Source organism: Haematobia irritans, chromosome 4, assembly GCF_050003625.1.
Source record: "Haematobia irritans isolate KBUSLIRL chromosome 4, ASM5000362v1, whole genome shotgun sequence".
NCBI classification, from domain to species: Eukaryota; Metazoa; Arthropoda; class Insecta; order Diptera; family Muscidae; genus Haematobia; species Haematobia irritans.
In genome coordinates this window covers 164,240,653-164,265,810 of record NC_134400.1, presented here as the reverse complement: position 1 = coordinate 164,265,810, position 25,158 = coordinate 164,240,653, and the positions used below count along the sequence as shown (strand labels likewise).

The following is a 25,158-nucleotide window of genomic DNA, read 5'->3' as shown; positions in this document are numbered from 1 at the left end:
TTCCTAACATTTGGCGGAAATATGGTCTTGGTGGTATGAACATCAAATTTGAAACAGATGTAGCGATGATCTGAAAAGCTGTGTTCACTTAAAACCTGCCACTCAGATATCATTTCATTCAGTTCTTGCGAGGCCAAGGTGATGTTGGGGCATCTCCCTTGTTGCAAACTACCAGATTAGTACGCAAAATAAACTCTATTAGTGACTCTCCCCTTGCATTAGTATCACTACTTCCCCATATAATATGATGCGCATTTGCATCGCATCCCATAATGAGTTTCGTCTTTGTTTTCTGTGACTCCTCAACTAAGGTCTTAACGGCACATGGAGGCATCTCCCTGTCATGTCCCATATAGACCGAAGATACCCAATATTTGCATTTGGCTATTTCTAAATTGGCAACGACAGTGTCTGTATTGCACATTGAAGGAAGCAGAAATAAGTTAAGCTCGTTTTTAGCAATTCTACAGGCTCGAATTACATCATTACCAGTATACTGCAATAGTTTGAACCCCGGAGTACTTAATTCACATATTTTGTTTCTATAAACATATGGTTCGTGAATAAGAACTATGTCTATGGCCCCTTTCATCAGGGGAACTTTTAAGGCAGCACATGCAGCCTTACAATGATGAAGATTTATCTGGAGGATCCGTAGGACCATCGAGATTTTCAACAACCGTCACATCAGCCGCTTCAATCGAGTCATCAAGAATGTCCTCTTCAGGGATCTCGGTGACTCTCGCAATAACCATAGGTTCAACTTTGGTGAGTTCTGAGGCAGTAGAAGCCTCCTCACGCATACGGTATCTATCCATGTCTTCAACTTTGGTATCTCCCTCGACTTCGCAAGAGGATCCGCTTACTTCTGATTCAGACAGAGGCTTGACCATTTCTGAATCCTTTAGCTGATCGTTTTTATACACCTTCGCACCTTAAGAAGTGATGTAAATTCTGTGAAACAGTTGTTGAAATGGTGCACATCCGTCCTATGACAAACCCATGTTAAATTCATTGCTTCTGTGCCAAATTTGCACTTTTTTAAGGACCTTTTTACTTGAAACATAGTATAATTTCTACTTAAAGACGAGCCTGAATTTGGAAATGTAAGTTGACGTTAACACATTTTAACACATGAAGAAAAAAACTGCAACAAGTATATACGGCCGTAAGTTCGGCCAAGCCGAATCTTATGTGCACAGAAAAAAATTTCCGTAGTTAAACTTACGCTAAATTTAACTTATTTTTATTGTAAAAAAATTATTTGTTAGTAGTTAAATTTTATTACTTTTTGCGAAATTTTCCACAGCCCAATGAAATTTTGGTTTTTTTTAAGTATGTCTCAAATATTTTATGAACTAAACGTGAGTATTAAGTTCGATGACCGTACACATAATTTCAATATGAACTAAAGCAAATGAAAATTTTCGTACGATTCCCAAAAATAGTATGGTTAAAATGTCCATGATTTGGCGCCAATGATTTTCTTCTTAACTTTTAATTAATATTTTCTTCTATAAGAGGGTGTAATTTCGTGAAATGTAGTTAAAAAGTACAACAGGGCATTAAATTTTCCTGGTTTTAACAACGCTTTGGGGAAATCTCAAAATGTGTAGCAAAATTTAGTTCAATTTTCGTACGAGTTAACATGTTGGCTGTTAAGTCCCCGGTCTGACACATAGATGGCGTCGCTAGTATTAAATGCATATTATTTTTATATAGTACCAACCTTCAAATGATTCGTGTCAAAATTTGACGTCTGTAAGTCAATTAGTTTGTGAGATAGAACGTCTTTTGTGAAGCAACTTTTGTTATTGTGATTTGATAAAATACTGTTTTCTGAAGGGAAAAAATACGGTGGAAGCAAAAACTTGGCTTGATAATGAGTTTCCTGACTCTGCCCCAGGAAAAATCAACAATAATTGATTGGTATGCAAAATTCAAGCGCGGTGAAATCAGTACGGAGGACGGTGAACGCAGTGGACCCCCGAAAGAGGTGGTTACCGACGAAAACATCAAAAAAATCCACAAAATGATTTTGAATGAAGTTGATCGAAATAGCAGAGGCATTAAAGATATCAAAGGAACATGTTGGTCATATCATTCATCAATATTTTGATATGCGGAAGCTCTGTGCAAAATGGATGCCGCGCGAGCTCACATTTGACCACAAACAACAACGTGTTGATGATTCTGAGCGGTGTTTGCAGCTGTTAACTCGTAATACACCCGAGTTTTTCCGTCGATATGTGACAATGGATGAAACATGGCTCCATCACTACACTCCTGAGTCCAATCGACAGTCGGCTGAGTGGACAGGAGCCGGTGAACCGTCTCCGAAGCGTAGAAAGACTCAAAAGTCCGCTGGCAAAGTAATGGCCTCTGTTTTGTGGGATGCGCATGGAATAATTTTTATCGATTATCTTGAGAAGGGAAAAACCATCAACAGTGACTATTATATGGCGTTATTGGAGCTTTTGAAGGTCGAAATCGCTGCAAAACGGCTCCATATGAATAAGAAAAAAGTGTTTTTCCACCAAGACAACGCACCGTGCCACAAGTCATTGAGAACGATGGCAAAAATTCATGAATTGGGCTTCGAATTGCTTCCCCACCCACCGTATTCTCCAGATCTGGCCCCAGCGACTTTTTCTTGTCTCAGACCTCTAAAGGATGCTCGCAGGGAAAAAAATTGGCTGCAATGAAGAGGTGATCGCCAAAACTGAGGCCTATTTTGAGGCAAAACCGAAGGAGTACTACCAAAATGGTATCAAAAAATTGGAAGGTCGTTATAATCGTTGTATCGCTCTTGAAGGGAACTATGTTGAATAATAAAAACGAATTTTGACAAAAAAATGTGTTTTTCTTTGTTAGACCGGGGACTTATCAGCCAACCTGTTACTTAATGGGGGGAGCAATATTTCGATGTGTTACAAACGGAATGACACAGTTAAAATACCCCCCATCCTATGGTGAAGGGTATAAAAACTAATAAATTAAAATTTGTTTCCTAGCATCAAGTACATAAAGGGTGATACCGTCAAAATTTGGTCAAATAAACTTGACGTATTTCTTTCAATTTTGCATTTAAAAAACCTGAACACCCCTCATTTTGAAGGTGTGTGTGTGTAGAATGTTGCTGCTATTTTGACTTTGGAGTTCACTCTTCAGTTGTCAAAATGCCGTCCAAGCAAGAAGAGCAGCGTATCAAAACTTTGCTCGCGCATCGCGAAAATCCGAGCTACTCGCACGCAAAGCTGGCAAAATCGCTAAAAGTTGCCAAATCAACCGTTAGAAATGTAATTAAATTGTTTGGGAACGTTTGTCGACAGCCAGGAAGTCTGGATCGGGGGGAAATCGAAAACCTGAAGCCGCTGAGACGACAAAGAGAGTTGCCAGTAGTTTCAAGCGAAACCCTAACCTCTCTCTCTCCGAGATGCCGCAAATAAGCTGGGTTTATCGTCTACAACCGTGCATCGAGCCAAAAAACGAGCCGGACTATCGACTTACAAGAAGGTAGTGACTCCAAATCGCGATGATAAACAAAATACGACGGCCAAAGCGCGATCCCGGAGCCTGTACACGACGATGCTGACGAAGTTTGACTGCGTGGTAATGGACGACGACACCTACGTCAAAGCCGACTACAAGCAGCTTCCGGGACAGGAGTTTTATACGGCAAAAGGAAGGGGAAAGGTAGCAGATATTTTCAAGTACATAAAACTGTCAAAGTTCGCAAAGAAATATCTGGTTTGGCAAGCCATCTGTACCTGTGGCTTGAAAAGCAGCATTTTCATAGCTTCCGGGACTGTCAACCAAGAAAGAGTGTTTGAATAAACGTCTGCTGCCTTTCCTGAAGAAACACGGTTGTTCCGTACTGTTTTGGCCGGATTTGGCATCTTGCCATTACGGTAAAAAGACCATGGAGTGGTACGCCGCCAACAACGTGCAACGGTGGTTCCCAAGGACAAGAACCCTCCCAACACGCCAGAGCTCCGCCCAATTGAGAAATACTGGGCTATTGTCAAGCGGAACCTAAAGAAGACCAAAAAACTGCTAAGGACGAGCAGCTAAGGACGAGCAGCTTCTTGGACAAGGTGGACAAGGTGGCTGTACAAAATCTGATGGCAGGTGTCAAGCGTGAGGCCCGGCAATTCGGATTTGGAAAAGCGAAAGCCTAACTGAATATTTTTCCTGAATTTTATACTAATTGAACTTGAAAAAGAAATTTAATTTGATTTTTTAAATAAACGATTTCACCGATTTACACGCGTTTTCCCTTGACCAAATTGTGACCGTATCACCCTTTAAAAGATAATTTTGTCCCGATTTTACTTCTGAACATCAATAACACCCATTTAGTTCAAGCTCAAACATTTCGACAAAAAGTTTGAAACTCTAATGCACCACGCCTCCCAACAGTGAGGCGTGGTGCATACAGGCCCCAGGGAATAAATGTTATATAGATTTCTACACATATGTCTCCAAATGTGATGGACAAATTGGTTTCGGAGTATATTCTAAGGACCTGGAACTTCGAATAGCGAAACGATTACCCAGTCACTGTAGTGTTTGTTAGGCAGAAATACCAGCAATAAGAGAGGTGGCGAATTGGCTCAGAAGTAATGTTCCAACAAATGTTGGCATTAATATATACTCAGACAGTCAACCTGCAATAGAATACTTGGATTCTCTGTTCCTTAACTCGACAACGGCCATCGACTGCCGCAAATCTCTCAACGAGATGGCTGAGCAGTACAATATTCACCTAATAGGAACATACCGGGAACTGCGAAGCGGATGAGTTAGCAGGGCTAGGAACTACCTTACATATTCCAGTGGAACTAGAATCTGTTGGTATGCCCCTGGCTATCTGCAAACTCTTACTGCGTGAACATTTGTTTCTGCGAAAATTTGCCATCATAACAGCCTTCATGATGACAAATGTTCGATGGGAGAATTGCAAGGGTTGTAACGACACCAAGCAAATATGGCCCCACTTGAACTTAAACTGCACACTAGTGTGCTAGTGTTCTCAAGACGTCAGATATCACTTCTGATATCTGCTATATCGTGTCGCTACCTGATAGGCGATTTTGCAAAAACTATTGGCGCGAAGTATAATGACTACTGTATGAGCTGTCATGATGCGTAGGAAAAGGAATCAATTAAACACCTCTTGTATGAGTGTCCTTCTTTTGTGTAAGGCGTAAGCGAATTTTTGGGGCATATAGCTTTAGATTACTGGCGGACCTGAAAAACGTTAACTTAAGCAGTCTGCTAATGTTTTTGGAACAATCTGGTTGGTTCAACAGAAGGAAATAATCGAAAAGGTTCAGCGGTTAAAACTAGAAGTGCCCATATGTAATAGGTACTTTTAGTTAATGTGGTATCACAATGGACTGAATAGTCTAAGTGAGCCTGAAACTTAATCGGGCTGCCACTTTAACCTAATCTAGCCTAACCTAGCTCAAGCTGCTTTCTAGAATTCTGGATACGCCCCAAGCTAATTTCATAATTTTACACTTTGGTCCTCAACGATATTCCAGAAATTTAGGTTATGGAATAATTGTAGGACCACTAACTACTATGCTGAAGATAATTGTGTCTTACTTCAATTCTGCGCTTCTTTGTGTTATTGACATTCAGATGTAAAATCGAGATGAGACAATGAGGAATGCATGGCCGGAACAGAAAAGCATTTTTCATATTCATATTAAATTAGAAAGAGACTATGACGATAAATAAAGCGCTACTCTTTCAAAATGTTTGCTTTTGTTTTCCTATAAGCTCGAAAGTTCGTATTTCGGTTTTTTTCCAAATGGGTTGTTTTTCAATCAACTATAAAATAGTTTACTTTTTACATCATTCCATGTTGGTAAACCAATTTCCCCTTATACTATGTATTATTAAATGCAAAACATTGCCGACAATTATGGATATTATTTTCTTTGCGACACCAATTTCGTTGGTTATAGGTAACGTACGTATGTATGACCATCTACAAATTAACTGAATATATATTTTTGTCCAAATTCAATTGATGCGTTAAATGTTTCCCATATTTATGTTTGCAATTGCTTAGTGCTAATTTATGTGAAAGACTTTGGTGTACAGATGATGATGGGGCTAATTAACTGAGATACCAGACATTTGTGGTAAATTTAATTGCAGAGAAACTATTGTAACTATGGTATAGGCTCCAGAGATTTCGCCCTTCGCCCTTCGCTTAAAGATTTGGATATTGTTTCTGAGATAGCAACTATAGGCTATCGGCCAATCTCTATATAAACCGATCAAACACTAAAATATAGAAATTGAAATTCTTATCTAACGCAGAGTCTTCAAAAATTAGTGAATAGGGTTTTCATATATTTTTGTTAGCATTAGCCAGCAATAATACTATACAATGATGCCCCTCTGTCTGCTGGAATCCCCCTGTGGCCTTCAACAATAGAACTATCGTTCTGCAATTTGGTACAGAGTAGTTTTTTGTCTGCAAGCAGGTCAAGTTTGAGGATGGGCTACATCGGTTCAGATTTTGAAAAAAGATGCCATCTCTGGCGTCAACTGATATTGCAAGACCGTTATAGGACCTATCGTAGGATTGAGACATCTTTAGGCATTAGTGGGACCAGCATACATTCAATATTGCATTGGAATTTGTCAAACGCTCTAAACAAAAGTTTCGTGTCGATTGATTGAAAGCAATGCTCCAAAACTACTACCGCGGTGCTTCGCAATATGCCTATGACATCGTGACAGGTGATCTGCTGCTTGGATGTTCTGGTTGGAATGATCGCCTGTTTTTTCTGAGTGGTACACAACCATTTGTTTGCCAGTTGTCTTCCAAAAAAACAAAACAAAAATCAGGAAAACCCAAGGGCAGAAGACGGATCACTTTTCACCATTACAACAGGAAGGAAAAATCAAATTTGTAAATTGTACAAACGAGAATAAAAAAGTGTACTTTTTGGGTTCAAATTGCACCATATCTCAAAAATAATTGTTTATAATTTAGTAACCGAAAAAATAAAAATTATTTACCAAATTATAAAGGTTCTGTGCGAGTCTAAATTCAAAATATGTTGCCTTCCAATGTCTTTGTTTTCAAAGCCTTCATCATATTTTCGTATGAAAATATTCAGTCAAAAACGTAACAAAATTAGGAATTTGAAGACGAACCATTCTTGAAATACCACAACACTTTCAGGCTCAAAAATTGGGAATAAGGCATTCATTATTGGAAATTAATAGAAAGGAAACAATTTTTCACTCAAGACTTGTCCCTGATCTGGCAGAAGTTTCGACATGACCTCAGTATGCTTCATAAAATCTTAAATATATTTTTTATTGATTTCAGTATTTGGAAAAAAATGGAGTCCATATTTGATGTCATGAATATTTTAAATATGCAGTTGGCATTTAATGTTCCGAAATTTTTTATTTTAGTGTCAGATACAAATGAACTCCAAATTTGAAATAGTTATTTTTTTATCCCATGTGTTTGTAATTTGGTCAGTATCTAAAAAGTGAGAACAATATAATTTATATTGGACAATTAATTAATTGGGACTTCTCGAGTAGTTTGAAGACGAACTGAGTGCTTCAAATTGTACCAACTAGGTCATAGTAAAGGGTGATACGGTCAAAATTTCGTCAAGGGAAAACGCGTGTAAATCAGTGAAATCGTTTATTTAAAAAATCAAATTAAGTTTCTTTTTCAAGTTCAATTAGTATAAAATTCAGGAAAAATATTCAGTTAGGCTTTCGCTTTTCCAAATCCGAATTGCCGGGCCTCACGCTTGACACCTGCCATCAGATTTTGTACAGCCACCTTGTCCACCTTCTTCGCCGCAGAAAGCCAGTTTGCCTTGAACTGCTGCTCGTCCTTAGCAGTTTTTTGGTCTTCTTTAGGTTCCGCTTGACAATAGCCCAGTATTTCTCAATTGGGCGGAGCTCTGGCATGTTGGGAGGGTTCTTGTCCTTGGGAACCACCTGCACGTTGTTGGCGACGTACCACTCCATGGCCTTTTTACCGTAAGGGCAAGATGCCAAATCCGGCCAAAACAGTACGGAACAACCGTGTTTCTTCAGGAAAGGCAGCAGACGTTTATTCAAACACTCTTTCACGTAAATTTCTTGGATGACAGTCCAGGAAGCTATGAAAATGCTGCTTTTCAAGCCACAGGTACAGATGGCTTGCCAAACCAGATATTTCTTTGTGAACTTTGACAGTTTTATGTGCTTGAAAATATCTGCTACCTTTCCCCTTCCTTTTGCCGTATGAAACTCCTGTCCCGGAAGCTGCTTGTAGTCGGCTTTGACGTAGGTTTCGTCGTCCATTACCACGCAGTCAAACTTCGTCAGCATCGTCGTGTACAGCCTCCGGGATCGCGCTTTGGCCGTCGTATTTTGTTTATCATCGCGATTTGGAGTCACTACCTTCTTGTAAGTCGATAGTCCGGCTCGTTTTTTGGCTCGATGCACGGTTGTAGACGATACACCCAGCTTATTGCAGCATCTTGGAGAGAGAGGTTAGGGTTTCGCTTGAAACTACCGGCAAATCTCTTTGTCGTCTCAGCGGCTTCCGGTTTTCGATTTTCCCCCGATCCAGACTTCCTGGCTGTCGACAAACGTTCCCCAAACACTTTAATTACATTTGTAACGGTTGATTTGGCAACTTTTAGCGATTTTGCCAGCTTTGCGTGCGAGTAGCTCGGATTTTTGCGATGCGCGAGCAAAATTTTGATACGCTGCTCTTCTTGCTTGGACGGCATTTTGACAACTGAAGAGTGAATTCCAAAATCAAAATAGGAGCAACATTCTACACACACACCTTCAAAATGAGGGGTGTTTAGGTTTTTTAAATGCAGAATTGAAAGAAATACGTCAAGTTTTTATTGACCAAATTTTGACCGTATCAACCTTTAGTACCATTGTCCTTTAGAGAAGTGGAATGTATCGAATTTAGTATAATTGTACCAACTTTTACAGGTCTGCACTACAATGCGAGCAATTTAGAGCACTCAAAACATCGATTTGATGCGTCATCCGAATATAGTTCTCACATGGCACCGAATGACTTCTTTTTATTCACGTACGTAAAAAAATTAAATGGGACATCAACGTTTTTCGACGTTCGAACGTTGATGCATTTCGAATGCATGTTTTTGAGATACTTCAATCAGAGTTCAAAAGTGATTCGACTACAGGTTCAAATGCATGCAGAATAAAGCGATTATCGATGATTAGTATATTTTTTGTTCTCTAATTTCGAAATATAAAAGGCAACCCTCATACAAATACATTCCTTAGAAAAGAGGTTTCTTTTCTAAGGAATAACATTTTAGACAAACGAAATTTTCCTTTGACGGTAAGACATTTTCTTTAAACGCAAATAAAAACAAGTAAGTAAAGTCTAAAGTCGAGCGGGACCGACTATATTATACCCTTCACCACTGCACGGATGAAAAAGACTGTTTTTCATATGTTTGGCTATAAACATTATATGTTTGGAAAACAAATTTTTAAACACAATATTTTTGAGTGCAAGCATATAATGTTCAGAAACTATCATAACATGTTTGGGACATATATGTTAATATGTTAGAACATATTATGTTTGGGACATAATATGTTTTTATGCTTGGATGCAAACATATATTAATTTAGAAATAGCCTATAAACATATATGTGTTTAGTAGCTTGGAGCGCTATTTAACAGGAAGCGATATTGAATTAAGTTGGTGGTTGTTGCTTGTTATTACAAAATTAACATTTTATTTTTCCTTGGGCAATTGATCAGCTACTTCTTTGATCCTTACAAACTGTGTGGTCCGCTGTTCGAATCCCCGTCCGGCAAAAGGTAAAATTAAAATAAAAAAATCATACAATTGAATAATTTCTTCTACAATGTTTGTATTACAGAAAAAGGTGCTAAGAACTAAAAAATCTCGTGGAAGTGAGAAAGATGTGGGGGAATATACAATCGGGCAGAAACAAAATTTTGAGCATTCAGGTCGAAAACCTATGTTGTTAGCACCTATATTACCTGTTTATTTTCATAATTCATTATGATTGTAAATATATAAATAAATAAATAAAATTTTGAGCACAATATTGTTTGGGAGAATTTTTTTTAAGCATATAATATTTTTGGGTGCAAAATGCTTCCGAACGTATTATATGTTCACATAATAACATATTGTTTTTTGGAAGACAACATTATTGAATTTGGATGCAAAAATACAAAATGTTTGGAAATTGACTACCCAAACATATATTGTTTAGACCAATATGCTTTCAAACATATTATATATTGGAAGAGATCAAACATATAAATGTTTGGGCAATAGCCAAAAATGTATATGCTTGAAGCAAAATATGTTTGGGAGTATATGTTACAGAAGCGATTTTTTGTGAGCGTGTGTGTACACCAAAATTTGTGTTACCATCTCAACTCCTTCAAATTTGTTGTGAGTTTTTTTGAAGATTTATATTCCCATATTCAAATATTTATACCTTAACCGATTTGGAGACAAATTTTTGTACTTCTACAAAATCTCTCAAATTAAAATTTAAATGAGCTATCATCCTGGGATGACACACAATGTTAGTAAAAAAGGATGGGGAATATAAAGCTAGAACAATTTTAATGCAATTGTACAAAAGAGCATTTATGATACATATATATTCGAGATATAGGACAATTTGAGTAATATTTACAATTTTTGCTACTTAGCAGTGGCGATTTTACAAGTTGGTTGGTTGGTTAGATCTCGCCAAGATATGGTTAGATCTCGCCAAGATATGTGCTCAATTGTGGGTTGTGATATATTATTTGGCCAAGTCTGAGCCTTATTTAAGACTCAACCGTTCTGTGGAAAATCTGGAAGTACAGTGTGTAGGATATGGCTACGATATGGGGGAATCATCACAGAATTTTGTATACAATGTTACCCACATTTTTGGCCATATTTGTATAAATCAGAAGAACAAATATATTAAGGATTTATTTAAATCTGAACCAAATTAGGTCACACTTAAATAGCATATTAAATATATTCTCTGTGCAAACTATCAAGTCAATTGGAGGAAAATCCCATTAAAAATGGGATTAAAATATGAAACATTCTACCCTATTTCCCAAACTCTGGCGTACATAACAGGTTGGCTGATAAGTCCCCAGTCTGACACATAGATGGCGTCTCTAGTATTAAATGCATATTATTTTTGTATAGTACCAACCTTCAAATTTGACGTCTGTAAGTCAGTTAGTTTGTGAGATAGAGCGTCTTTTGTGAAGCAACTTTTGTTATTGTGAAAAAAATAGAATAAAAGGAATTTCGTGTTTTGATAAAATACTGTTTTCTGAAGGGAAAAAATACGGCGGAAGTAAAAACTTGGCTTGATAATGAGTTTCCGGACTCTGCCCCAGGGAAATCAACAATAATTGATTGATATGCAAAATTCAAGAGTGGTGAAATGAGCACGGAGGACAGTGAACGCAGTGGACGCCCGAAAGAGGTGGTTACCGACGAAAACATCAAAAAAATCCACAAAATGATTTTGAATGACAGTAAAATGAAGTTGATCGAGATAGCAGAGGCCTTAAAGATATCAAAGGAACGTGTTGGTCATATCATTCATCAATACTTGGATATGCGGAAGCTCTGTGCAAAATGGGTGCCGCGCGAGCTCACATTTGACCAAAAACAACAACGTGTTGATGATTCTGAGCGGTGTTTGCAGCTGTTAACTCGTAATACACCCGAGTTTTTCCGTCGATATGTGACAATGGATGATACATGGCTCCATCACACTCCTGAGTCCAATCGGCAGTCGGCTGAGTGGACAGCGACCGGTGAACCGTCTCCGAAGCGTGGAAAGACTCAAAAGTCCGCTGACAAAGTAATGGCCTCTGTTTTTTTGGGATGCGCATGGAATAATTTTTATCGATTGTTTATCTTGAGAAGGGAGAAACCATCAATCAAGACAGACGGACGGACAAACAGACAGACGGACATCGCTAAATCGACTCAGAATTTAATTCTGAGACGATCGTTAAACTAAACGAAGGGTCTCAGACTTTTCCTTCTTGCCGTTACATACAAATGTATAAACTTATTATACTCTGTACCACAGTAGTGGTGAAGGGTATAAATATTAAATAAAGAGGAACTAAACTTTGTTTTTATACATTTTACTGTTTAATTCATCACTATTTCCTACTTTTCCATTTTACTGTCCCAACTCTAAAAATAGTATAGTGCCCTTTCGTTACTTTTATGAAGATCCATTTGTAATTTGTGTATATTTCCCACCGTTTTTTTAATTTCCTTTGCCTGAATATTTTGACTTACTCATCGTAAGTTCCCATTTCTTGTAACGAAGCAAGAAAAAAAATTGTGCCCATAGTGCCAAAATGAGAAATAAAACACATGTCCGCACATACATAAAATGCTGCTCTCAAGGAGAAAACACATGCAGTTTTTGTTTTTTTCAAATGTCTATTCTCTTGGTTCCGAAATAATATTCTATCCAAAAGCTCAGTCAATTTCGTTTATATCAAGCACTGTTTCTGACTGTGATAATTTATATTTAGTAAAAAATTTAATTTAGTATAAATATAAATATGTAAATTAAAAAAAAAAAATGGTGTTCGATCGGAGCAGGGATTGAACCCACGACCATTTGCATGCAAGGCAGACATGCTAACCACTGCTCCACGTGGCCAATATATGTTTCTGTTAAATAATGTTATGTTTGCATGGGCTCGTGGGCGCTGCAAACTATGCTATATAAATGTAACTTATAACGATAATTGTCTACTGGTGACTATAATAGCTACGTATCCCAGTGGATAGTGTGTTGACTTACAAACTGTATGGTCCTCGGTTAAATTCTCCGTCCAGGCGAAAGGTAAAATTTAAAAAATTTATAAAATTGAATAATTTCTTCAACATCATTTGTATTACAGAAAAAGGTGCCAAGAACTAAAAAATTTCGTGGAATTGAAAATTATGTGACGGAATGAGCAAAATCTTCTTTGGGGAAAATTCTTCCAAGCATATAATATTTTTGGGCTCAAAATGCTTCCAAACATATAATATGTTCACATAAAACAAACATAATAATGTTTCGGCAGTATCCAATAATATATGTGCTTCCTGCAAAATATGTTTGGAACATATGTTAGAGTAGCGATTTTTTTTGAAGGTGTATATTTAAATTATCCTTTTTCTTTAACAAGTGGACAAAATTAATTATGTAAAGGGTGATTTGTTAAGAGCTTGATAACTTTTTTTAAAAAAAAAACGCATAAAATTTGCAAAATCTCATCGGTTCTTTATTTGAAACGTTAGATTGGTCCATGACATTTACTTTTTGAAGATAATTTCATTTAAATGTTGACCGCGGCTGCGTCTTAGGTGGTCCATTCGGAAAGTCCAATTTTGGGCAACTTTTTCGAGCATTTCGGCCGGAATAGCCCGAATTTCTTCGGAAATGTTGTCTTCCAAAGCTGGAATAGTTGCTGGCTTATTTCTGTAGACTTTAGACTTGACGTAGCCCCACAAAAAATAGTCTAAAGGCGTCAAATCGCATGATCTTGGTGGCCAACTTACCGGTCCATTTCTTGAGATGAATTGTTCTCCGAAGTTTTCCCTCAAAATGGCCATAGAATCGCGAGCTGTGTGGCATGTAGCGCCATCTTGTTGAAACCACATGTCAACCAAGTTCAGTTCTTCCATTTTTGGCAACAAAAAGTTTGTTAGCATCGAACGATAGCGATCGCCATTCACCGTAACGTTGCGTCCAACAGCATCTTTGAAAAAATACGGTCCAATGATTCCACCAGCGTACAAACCACACCAAACAGTGCATTTTTCGGGATGCATGGGCAGTTCTTGAACGGCTTCTGGTTGCTCTTCACTCCAAATGCGGCAATTTTGCTTATTTACGTAGCCATTCAACCAGAAATGAGCCTCATCGTAAAGCGCGAAACACATTTCGAACCGAACACTGATTTTGGTAATAAAATTCAATGATTTGCAAGCGTTGCTCGTTAGTAAGTCTATTCATGATGAAATGTCAACAAAACTGAGCATCTTTCTCTTTGACACCATGTCTGAAATCCCACGTGATCTGTCAAATACTAATGCATGAAAATCCTAACCTCAAAAGAATCACCCTTTATAATCAATTTTCTTACATATATTCGAAAAATATTTACTTATTTTTCCATTTCGTAGTTTGTAGTAGATAAAAAATTCTGAAATTAACCTAAATTTTCTTTCCTGATGAGTTCGCTGTTTTGCCAGTGTCTATATTAAAATAAACATTAACACCATAACTTCTCAGTGTCTCAACAGCCAACCAAGCAAGCAATCAAACATTTGCAGATGATCCCACCCATCTATATTGGTATGTTATATTGTTCAGCTAATTGTGACATATTTACCAGAGATATTCGAATTTACGATATCAATAGTAAATCGTCATGCTAAATGGTAGTTATTCAAAACAACATAACATAAAATATAATTTCACATTATTAGTATTTCTCAAATATAGGTTAATTATGGTTATTCGACTTGTTGTTATTATTCATGCAAAATTAGTTTCTATTTGTTTAGCATAAAAGTTAAAGCAAAGTTATTATTTGAAAATATTAAAGTGAGAAAAAACAGAAAATCCCAATTTTTTTTTTGGAAATGAAAAGAAAAAAGCATAGAAATAAAACAGTTAAGAGAAATAGGCGAATAAATAAAGAGATTGATAGATTGATAAATTGTTTTGTAAATATAACAAATTACTTTACGTTTCCCACGTATGCGATCCATTAAACGTTTCAAGACACGAACGCCCGGCGTTCGATTGAGACGATGGTTAATACGATTTGCAAAACCCTGCAAGATATCTGTGATTTCTCTTTCAAATACTTGTAAAAATGCCTAGAAAATTTTTAATTTCAATTAATTGTTTGTATATTAACTAAGGGCTAAATGTAAAAATATTGTATAGAGAATAGGAAACAAAGTGATAGATTGCTATATAGACATTTTTGTAAATAGTTCGATTTTGTAGGACAATATTACCATAGATTTTGTAAAACACACATTTGATTTTGATAAATAAATTTTATTATACCCTCCACCATAGAATGGGGGGTATATTAACTTTGTCATTCCGTTTGTAACAAATCCAAATATTGATCTAAGACCCCATAAAGTATATATTCTGGGTCGAGGTGAAATTCTGAGTCGATCTGAGCATGTCCGTCCGTCCGTCTTTTGAAATCACGCTAACTTCCGAACGAAACAAGCTATCGACTTGAAACTTGGCACAAGTAGTTGTTAATGATGTAGGTCGGATGGTGTTGCAAATGGGCCATATCGGTCCACTTTTACGTATAGCCCCCATATAAACGGACCCCCAAATTTGGCTTACGAGGCCTCTAAGAGAAGAAAATTTCATCCGATCCGGCTGAAATTTGGTACATGATGTTAGTATATGGTCTCTAACAACCATGCAAAAATTGGTACATATCGGTCCATAATTACATATAGCCCCCATAAAAACCGATCCCCCGATTTGGTTTGCGGAGCCTCTAAGAGAACCAAATTTCATCCGATCCGGCTGAAATTTGGAACATGGTGTTAGTATATGGTCTCTAACAACCATGCAAAAATTGGTCCATATTGGTCTATAATTACATATAGCCCCCATATAAACCGATCCCCCGATTTGGTTTGCGGAGCCTCTAAGAGAACCAAATTTCATCCGATCCGGCTGAAATTTGGAACATGGTGTTAGTATATGGTCTCTAACAACCGTGCAAAAATTGGTCCACATCGGTCCATAATTATATACAGCACCCATATAAACCGATCCCCCGATTTGGCTTGCGGAGCCTCTAAGAGAAGCAAATTTCATCTGATCTGGCTGAAATTTGGTACATGGTGTTGGTATAAGGTCTCTAACAACCGTGCAAAAATTGGTCCACATCGGTCCATAATTATATATAGCCCCCATATAAACCGATCCCCAGATTTGGCTTGCGGAGCCTCAAAGAGAAGCAAATTTCATCCGATCCGGCTGAAATTTGGTAGATGATGTTGGTATATGGTCTCTAATGACCATGCAAAAATTGGTCCATATCGGTCCATAATTATATATAGTCCCCATATAAATCGATTCCCAGATTTGTCCTCCGGGGCCTCTTGGAGGAGCAAAATTCATACGATCCGGTTGAAATTTTGAACATGGTGTGAGAATGTCGTCTCTAACAAACACGCAAGAATTGGTCCATATCGGTCCATAATTATATATAGTCAAACCAGTTTCAAGAACATTATGTTACTTTGTCACGTGGAAAATCAGATCAGATTTGTCTCAAAATAATTGTTTTCTTGACAAAATAATATAGTTGCGACAAACATATTACATTTTCCTAGTAAAAAAGTAAAATTATGCTCTGGCAACATGTTCGAGGTGATCATATTTCTTCCCTGGGTGTGGTAAAGAAAATTGTGGAGATGGGTTCATAGTTGCAACTAAGAGAACATTTCACATACCCGAAGTGACCAACATTCAACTTTCAAGTCATTTTCTGTCAACTCATTAAATCACATTTGATGACAACATCCGAATGCGCCAAAGCGAATCTATCGTTTCCCCATTAGTTGCAATAGAAGATCGTACATTCAGTTTCATTTTTCGCATTTCCCTCTTATATGAATTTCGAGTTAATTTTCTTCATCCTATACGGATATTTTCTGTATGGATAGCATCTGCGTAGTTTACATTCATATGAATATTTCAATTTTAATATTTAAGATATAATTTAATTTTAATCATTATTTCAAGATTTTATTTTGATGATTTAAATTTCATATCTTCAAACCGCATTTTAATTTTAACTTTAAATTTAACTTATTTCCAAATTTCAAAAAATATTGATTTAAAATATTCATCAATCTCAATTATAACAATCAATCACTTTGTTTTCGGCAATTTTATTTTCGCCAATATCCCATCGAACAAAGGGGACACTGGCGAAAGGAAACTTACATTCATATGCATATTCAAGGCCACAATAGTATCACTTTCACTGTAAGGACTTGAAGCCTCCGGATCGAAAATATACATTTGATCCTGGATAAATGAAATCTTAGAGCCATCACGTGAGAAATGTTTGACACGTTTTTTGCGATATTGCCTAAATTAATGAGGATGAGGAATAATTTGCCACAAGTGACAAACTTAAAATGTTTATACTTCAATTAGAGGCAACTGGGAATTCCATTACTTACTTATAAACATAGGGACCCACTTCTTTAACGATGGGTATGGCACCTTGTTGTACTTTCATGGGATTAGTCACATTGAAAATGTAGACTTTAAAGGTTAATGGCTGTGGTAATTCAACAAATCGCTTGTATTGTTCTGAGCCATCGGTTATAACTACGCTCTGTAACGAAAGAAAGGAACGAATTAATAAATAAATTAAGAAAAAAAAAACAATAAGTAAATAAAAAAGAATTATTATTATAATGATAGTTACAGGATATTGTTTTTATTGACAACTTATTATAGGGTTTATATGCCAGTAAAAGCATTTACGTCAGAGTTTATTTAAAATGCAAATTATTCGTTGTGTAGTTCAAGCGTAATATGTATATTTGGCTGGAAATTCAAAACGGCTATAAACATACTGATTTTGTATCACACGATAATTTGCTATAATGATATTGGTAGTTCTGGCGGACGCCTTGGTGGTGGCCCAAATGGTTCGGCCAGTTAGGACTCGAATTCAACGAAATCTACTTTCCAAAAAGTTTCAAAAGGCTTATGGTTTTACACAAAAGCAAAAAATAAATGCACCAATTTTTGTGTGGTTTGTTAAGGGTGCATATCGGCTGAAATATGAGCCTTTAGGATACTAAAGTAGTCAAATATAAGGATCGGTTTATGTGGGGCCTATACATAAATTTGAACCAATTTTTATGTGGAGACTTAGGGGTGAATAACGACGTCATGTACCGAATTTTGGGTGCAAAATAAGCCATCAGAACTCGCAAGAAGTAAAATCTGGGGATGTATCTATATGTTAGGTTATTCTTAGTTGTCAATGGGGGTCTATATGGGGGCAATATCTAATTATGGACCGATTGGAATCAATTCTAGTAATCAATTTTTTTAGACTGATCGGATTTACAAATAAGCATTTAGAACTTTAAACTAATCAAAGTTGAGTTTCTGTTTGTATGGGGCTATATCTAAACATGGACCAATTTTTTGTAGTTGCTTACGACTGAATGCCGACGTCATCTAACAAATTTCAGGTGAAAAATAAGTTTTCAGGGAACTAAATCTAATTATGAACCGGTTTGGACCAATTTTACTGTGGTTGTTTAGGGTTGTATACCGAAGTCATGTACGAAGGCGGTTCGGGCGAAAAATAAAACTACAGAACGCTCGAGAAGTTAAATCTAAAATCGTTCTATAATGGGGGCTATGTCTCATATGGACTGAAATGGAACAATTTTTGTAAGGTTAAAAGACGCTCGGGAAACGAAATGCTGGTATAGGCTATATGTAATTATGGAATGATAAAGACCAATTTTTGTGTGGTTACTAAGGGAGAATACTGAAGTCATAGACGGAATTTAGCCTTTAGGACACTCAAGTAGTCACAACCGCGGATCGGTCTGTATGAAGGCCATACCAATATCTAATCCAATATGCCCCATAATTTTGAAAAATTTATTCGGAAATAATTTGTTTCTGTGTACATACGATTCAATGTTTAATTAAATTTTGACTCAAATCTAAAGAAAATCCCAACTATAATTATAATCGAAAAATTCCTATGTATAAACTCTTATAAAATGAATGTTTAAATTCTTATAAAAACATATTTTATCCCGAGGTAAAATAATTGTAAATAAATAAATAAATAGTAATACAAACAAGTATATACGGCCGTAAGTCCGGCCAGGCCGAAGTTTATGTACCCTCCACCACGGATTGCGTAGAAACTTCTACTGAAGACTGTCATCCACAATCGAATTACTTCGGTTAAGGTAATACGGGAGCCACCGTGGTGCAATGGTTAGCATGCCCGCCTTGCATACACAAGGTCGTGGGTTCGATTCCTGCTTCGACCGAACACCAAAAAGTTTTTCAGCGGTGGATTATCCCACCTCAGTAATGCTGGTGACATTTCTGAGGGTTTCAAAGCTTCTCTAAGTGGTTTCACTGCAATGTGGAACGCCGTTCGGACTCGGCTATAAAAAGGAGGTCCCTTGTCATTGAGCTTAACATGGAATCGGGCAGCACTCAGTGATAAGAGAGAAGTTCACCAATGTGGTATCACAATGGACTGAATAGTCTAAGTGAGTCTGATACATCGGGCTGCCACCTAACCTAACCTAACCTAACCTAACACTTGTCGATGGCATGTTATCTTAAAACTCCCTAACACTGAATATATACCACATAGTCCATACGTGGTATATATTAAACTAAAAAAGCCGATGAAATACGTATATAATTAAGTTTAAAGTTTCTATAGAAATAAAATTTTGACAACATTTGCCATAGAAGTAAAATTTGGAAAAAATGTTCTATAGAAATAAAATTTTAACAAAATTTTCTATAGAAATAAAATTTTGACAAAATTTTCTACAGAAATAAAATTTTGATAAAATTTTCTATAGAAATAAAATTTTTACAAAATGTTCTATAAAACCAAAATTTTGACAAAATTTTCTATAGAAATAAAATGTTGACAAAATTTTTCAATAGAAACAAAATTTTGACAAAATTTTCTATAGAAACAAAGTTTTGACAAAATTTTCTATAGAAATAAAATTTTGACAAAATTTTCTATGGATATAAAATTTTGAAAAAATTTTCTATAGAAATAAAATTTTGACAAAATTTTCTATAGAAATAAAATTTCAAAAAATTTTTCTATAGAAATAACATTTTGACAAAATTTTCTATAAAAATAAAATGTTGGTAGATTATTTTTGGCTCGAGGGGCAATAACGATTATGAACCGATATGGTCCGATTGGGGATCGGCTGTATATAACTATGGACCGATATGGACCAATTTTTGCATGGTTGTTAGAGACCATATACTAACACCACGTACCAAATTTCAACCGGATCGGATGAATTTTTCTCCTGCAAGAGGCTCCGTAGGTCAAATCTGGGGATAGGTTTATATGGGGGCTATATATAATTATGGACCGATATGGACCAATTCTTGCATGGTTGTTAGAGACCATATACTAACACCACGTACCAAATTTCAACCGGATCGGATGAATTTTTCTCCTGCATGAGGCTCCGTAGGTCAAATCTGGGGATCGGTTTATATGGGGGCTATATATAATTATGGACCGATATGGACCAATTTTTGCATGTTGTTAGAGACCATATACTTACACCATGTACAAAATTTCAGCTGGATCGGATAAAATATGCTACTCTTATAGGCTCCGCAAGCCAAATCTGGGGGTCCGTTTATATGGGGGCTATACGTAAAAGTGGACCGATATGGCCCAGTTACAATACCATCCGATCTACATCAATAACAACTACTTGTGCCAAGTTTGAAGTCGATAGCTTGTTTCGTTCGGAACTTAGCGTGATTCGAACGGACATGCTTAGATTGACTCAGAATTTCACCACGACCCAGAATATATATACTTTATGGGGTCTTAGAGCAATATTTCGATGTGTTACAAACGGAATGGTATGGTGGAGGGTATAAAAATTTTGTATTACTATTTTTTTTTAGCATGCCCGCCGTGCATACACAAGGTCGTGGGTTCGATTCCTGCTTCGACCGAACACCAAAAAGTTTTTCAGCGGTGGATTATCTCACCTCAGTTATGCTGGTGACATTTCTGAGGGTTATTGAGCTTAACATGGAATCGGGCAGCACTCAGTGATAAGAGAGAAGTTCACCAATGTGGTATCACAACGGACTGAATAGTCTAAGTGAGCCTAACCTAAGTCAAATCAAATGAATAGCTGCGGTTGCACCAACTATGTCATTTTTCTAAATTCATGGTATCTGACGTGACAATTTTTCCGTTTGATGGAAAATGCAAGTAGTGGCTGATAGATTTGTGCGTATATTCCTCAAAACTGAAGGAAGGCCAATAGTTGTTATCACCCACAAACAGCTGCAAGGAATATCGCTTCATATTAATAATCCGGAGAGTTTGATAGATATATAACTTAAAACTGAACCAATATTTAAAGATTGTTCTCAAAACGTAAACATGCTTACTCGAAAGGCAAGTCTAATGAGACTGCATTCCATTACTAGACGGCTATTTAAAGGACTCACTACACAGAAAGAATAGTTTTCTTTTCTGAGGAACGAAATTTTAGACACGCAAACTTTTTGTTTAACGATAACAAAAATTTCTATAACAGCAAACAAAAAAAGTTTATAAACAATTATTGAATCGCTTATCATAAAATTGGGTTTATTTTTTCTAAATGAAAATAATTTATATGAATGGTGAATATCGTTTGTCAAAAATTTCGTTCCGGAGCGAAATATTTTTTCTTTGTGCATTAGAGGTGTGCGCGTGACACGAAATGTTTTCACGCGTGAATCACGTGAGTCGTGAACAAAATCTGAAGCAACTCTCGTGAATATGCGTGAATGGGACTGAAATAAATATGTATATCGATTAATTCATCAGTTGAAAAATGTTTTCCTAATTAACTCCATATTTTTCTGTACTCTCGATGGCATCAATGATTGTCAATGAAAAAAAAAAAAAACAAGTATATATGGTCGTAAGTTCGGCCAGGCCGAATCTTATATACCCTCCACCACGGATAGCGTAGATAGTACTACATAAGACTGTCATCCACAATCGAATGACTTGGGTTGTGGTATCTTAAATCGTTTTCTAAATTGCGAGTTAGTCCATACGTGGTATATATTAGACAAAAAAGGTATGTGTAGGTAAGTTTACAAATAATTACGAATCGATATGGACTGTTACAAGGTACGTAGGGAGAAAGAATTGAAATATGGGGGTCGCTTATATGGGGGCCATATACAATTATGAACTTGGTATGGACCAATATTTGTGTGATTGGGGATCGATTTATCTGAGGGCTATATATAACTATAGGCCGATATGGACCTAGTTAGGCATGGTTGTTAACGGCCATATACTAGCACAATGTACCAAATTTCAACTGACTCGGATGAAATTTGCTACTCCAAGAGGCTCCAAAACCAAATCTCGTGATCGGTTTATATGGGGGCTATATATGATTATGGACCACTTTTGACATGGTTGTTAAATATCATATACTACCGCCACGTACCAAATTTCAACCAGATCGGATGAATTATGCTTCTCCAAAAGGCACCGGAAATCAAATCTGGGGATCGGTTTATATGGGGGTTATGTATAATTATGGACTGATATGAACCAATTCCTGCATGGTTGTTGGATACCATATACTAACATCGCGTACCAAATTTCAACCGAATCGGATGAATTTTGCTCTTCCAAGGGGCTCCGGAGGTCAAATCTGGGGATCGGTTTATATGGGGGCTATATATAATTATGGACAGATATGGACCAATTCTTGCATGGTTGTTAGAGACTATATACTAACACCACGTACCAAATTTCAACCGGATCGGATGAATTTTTCTCCTGGGGGTCGGTTTATATGGGGGCTATATATAATTACGGACCCATTTTGGCATGGTTGTTAGAGTCCATATACTAATACCATATAATGTACCAAATTTCGTATAAGATGAAATTTGCTTCTCTTAGAGGATCCGCAAACCAAATCTGGGGATCGGTTTATATGGGGGCTATATATAATTATGGACCGATATGACCAATTTTTGCATGGTTGTTAGAGTCCATATACTAGTACCATATAATGTACCAAATTTCAGCCAGATCGGATGAATTTTGCTCCTCTAAGAGGCTCCGGAGGTCAAATCTGGGGATCGGTTTATATGGGGGCTATATATAATTATGGACCGATATGGACTAATTTTTGCATTGTTGTTAGAGACCATATACTAACACCACGTACCAAATTTCAACCGGATCGGATGAATTTTGCTCCTCTAAGAAGCTCCGGAGGTCAAATCTGGTGATCGGTTTATATGGGGGCAATATATGATTATGCACCGATATGGACCAATTTTTGCATGGTCATTAGAAACCATATACTAACACCATGTACCAAATTTCAGCCGGATCGGATGAAATTTGCTTCTCTTAGAGGCTCCGCAAGCCAAATCGGGGGATCGGTTTATATGGGGGCTGTATATAATTATGGACCGATGTAGACTAATTTTTGCATGGTTGTTAAATACCATATACTAACACCATGTACCAAATTTCAGCCGGATCGGATGAAATTTTCTTTTCTTAAAGGCTCCGCAAGCCAAATCTGGGGATCGGTTTATATGGGGGCTGTATATAATTATGGACCGATGTGAACCAATTTTTGCATGGTTGTTAAATGCCATATACTAACACCATGTACCAAATTTCAGCCGTATCGGATGCTTGCAGACCGCCAAAATTTGGCGGTTCGTTTATGTGGGGGCTATACGTAAAAGTGGACCGATATGGCCCATTTGCAATACCATCCGACCATCCGACCATCAATAACAGCTACTCGTGCCAAGTTTCAAGTGGATAGCTTGTTTCGTTCGGGAGTTAGCCTTATTTCAACAGACGGACAGACGGACATGCTCAGATCGTCGCAGAATTTCACCACGACCCAGAATATATATACTTTATGCCCGCAAAGAAAAAAAACGTTTGGAAAACGTGTACCGAAAACGTTTTTCTTTTGTTAGAGTTTTTTGAATTGCTTCGAAAAGTATACACTTTTATCACCAAAAAAAATCGTTTGGTACAAAATTTTTATTTTTTCAATAAAAAAACTTATTTTTGAACTACCAACACAGTTCATTTCGTTTATATCAAACACTATTCTTTTCTGACTTTAGGTCTTTAATAAGACACATTTTACAGTTCAAAATTTAATATAGTACAATGTAATGTTGAATATTTTTTCGGAATCTTCCGAATATATCTGGAATATATGTAAAAAAAAAAACAAAAGCAAAAAAAAAAAAACTTTGGCCGAAGCAGGGATCGAACCCACGACCCTTGGCATGAGAGTCGGACGTAGCTACCACTGCTCCACGGTGCCAAACTAAATGTTTGTTTCTGTTAAATAAACTTTGTTTATTCGGTTCGTGGGCGCCGCAAGCTATGCTATATAAATATAACTTATATGGATATTTATCTATTGATGACCATAACAGGTACATAGCTCAGTGGTTAGTGTGTTGGCTTACAATGTGCATGGTCCGCGGTTCGATTCTCCGTCCAGGCGAAAGGTAAAAAAAAAATTTTAAAATTTATAAAATCGTATAATTTCTTCTACATTGTTGGTATTACAGGAAAAGGTGTTAAGAACTAAAAATCCTCGTGGATGTGAGAAAGATGTGAGGGACAATGCAATTAGCAAGAAAATAATGTTTTTTTTGAGCTAGTCTTTATGAAATTGTTTTTACATACTGGAAAAGAATAAACGTTTATCACAAAAAGTATATACTTTTCTTCCAAATACACTTCCTTACAGCGAAAAGCAAATGAGAAACGAACTTTGTTTGTCTAAAATTTCGTTTGGGAGGAAAGAATTATTTTTTTGCGTGTGGGGTCGATGTGTTACAAACGGAATGAGAAAGTTAATATACCCCCATCCTATGATGGAGGGTATAAAAAAACAAGATCATCTACAACGTGTTACCGTTCTCTAAAGGTATTCTTATTGGCTTTCAGTTTGATTAGAATTAACTGCGTGTAATTATTTTTAATTTGCTTCGAACATCAAAGAACAATAGAATGGTTGTCTTTCCGAAGTCAAATGAAATAAATTTAAAAATAATTAAAACGTTTACATAAATCTTCAACTACAAACATAATGACACGGTACAAAATACGAACCAATCAAGGGGGGGACGAATAACGAAAAGCTTTGTTTTTTTTTTTGTGGGAGTTGTGTTTCACATCTATGAGGTTCAGTGATCTGGTGGCTGATGTTGCATTCA

At 36.7% G+C, this 25,158-nt stretch overlaps 1 protein-coding gene across 5 annotated transcripts in view; it reads right to left on the bottom strand.

Annotated features, from left to right (window-relative positions):
* Snmp2 (Sensory neuron membrane protein 2) overlaps positions 1 to 25,158 on the bottom strand; it is a 691,945-nt gene that overhangs the window by 92,839 nt on the left and 573,948 nt on the right. For 4 of the 5 annotated variants that reach the window (XM_075305636.1, XM_075305634.1, XM_075305632.1 and 1 more), the window contains 3 exons: positions 17,319 to 17,476; positions 17,077 to 17,224; positions 14,820 to 14,957 (listed from right to left, as the gene is read on the bottom strand). In XM_075305636.1, the coding sequence (XP_075161751.1) occupies positions 14,820 to 14,957; positions 17,077 to 17,224; positions 17,319 to 17,377 (345 nt within the window). In that variant the 5' untranslated portion in view covers positions 17,378 to 17,476. The remainder of the gene's footprint in view (positions 1 to 14,819; positions 14,958 to 17,076; positions 17,225 to 17,318; positions 17,477 to 25,158) is intronic. The other variant, XM_075305635.1, reaches the window with a different exon arrangement.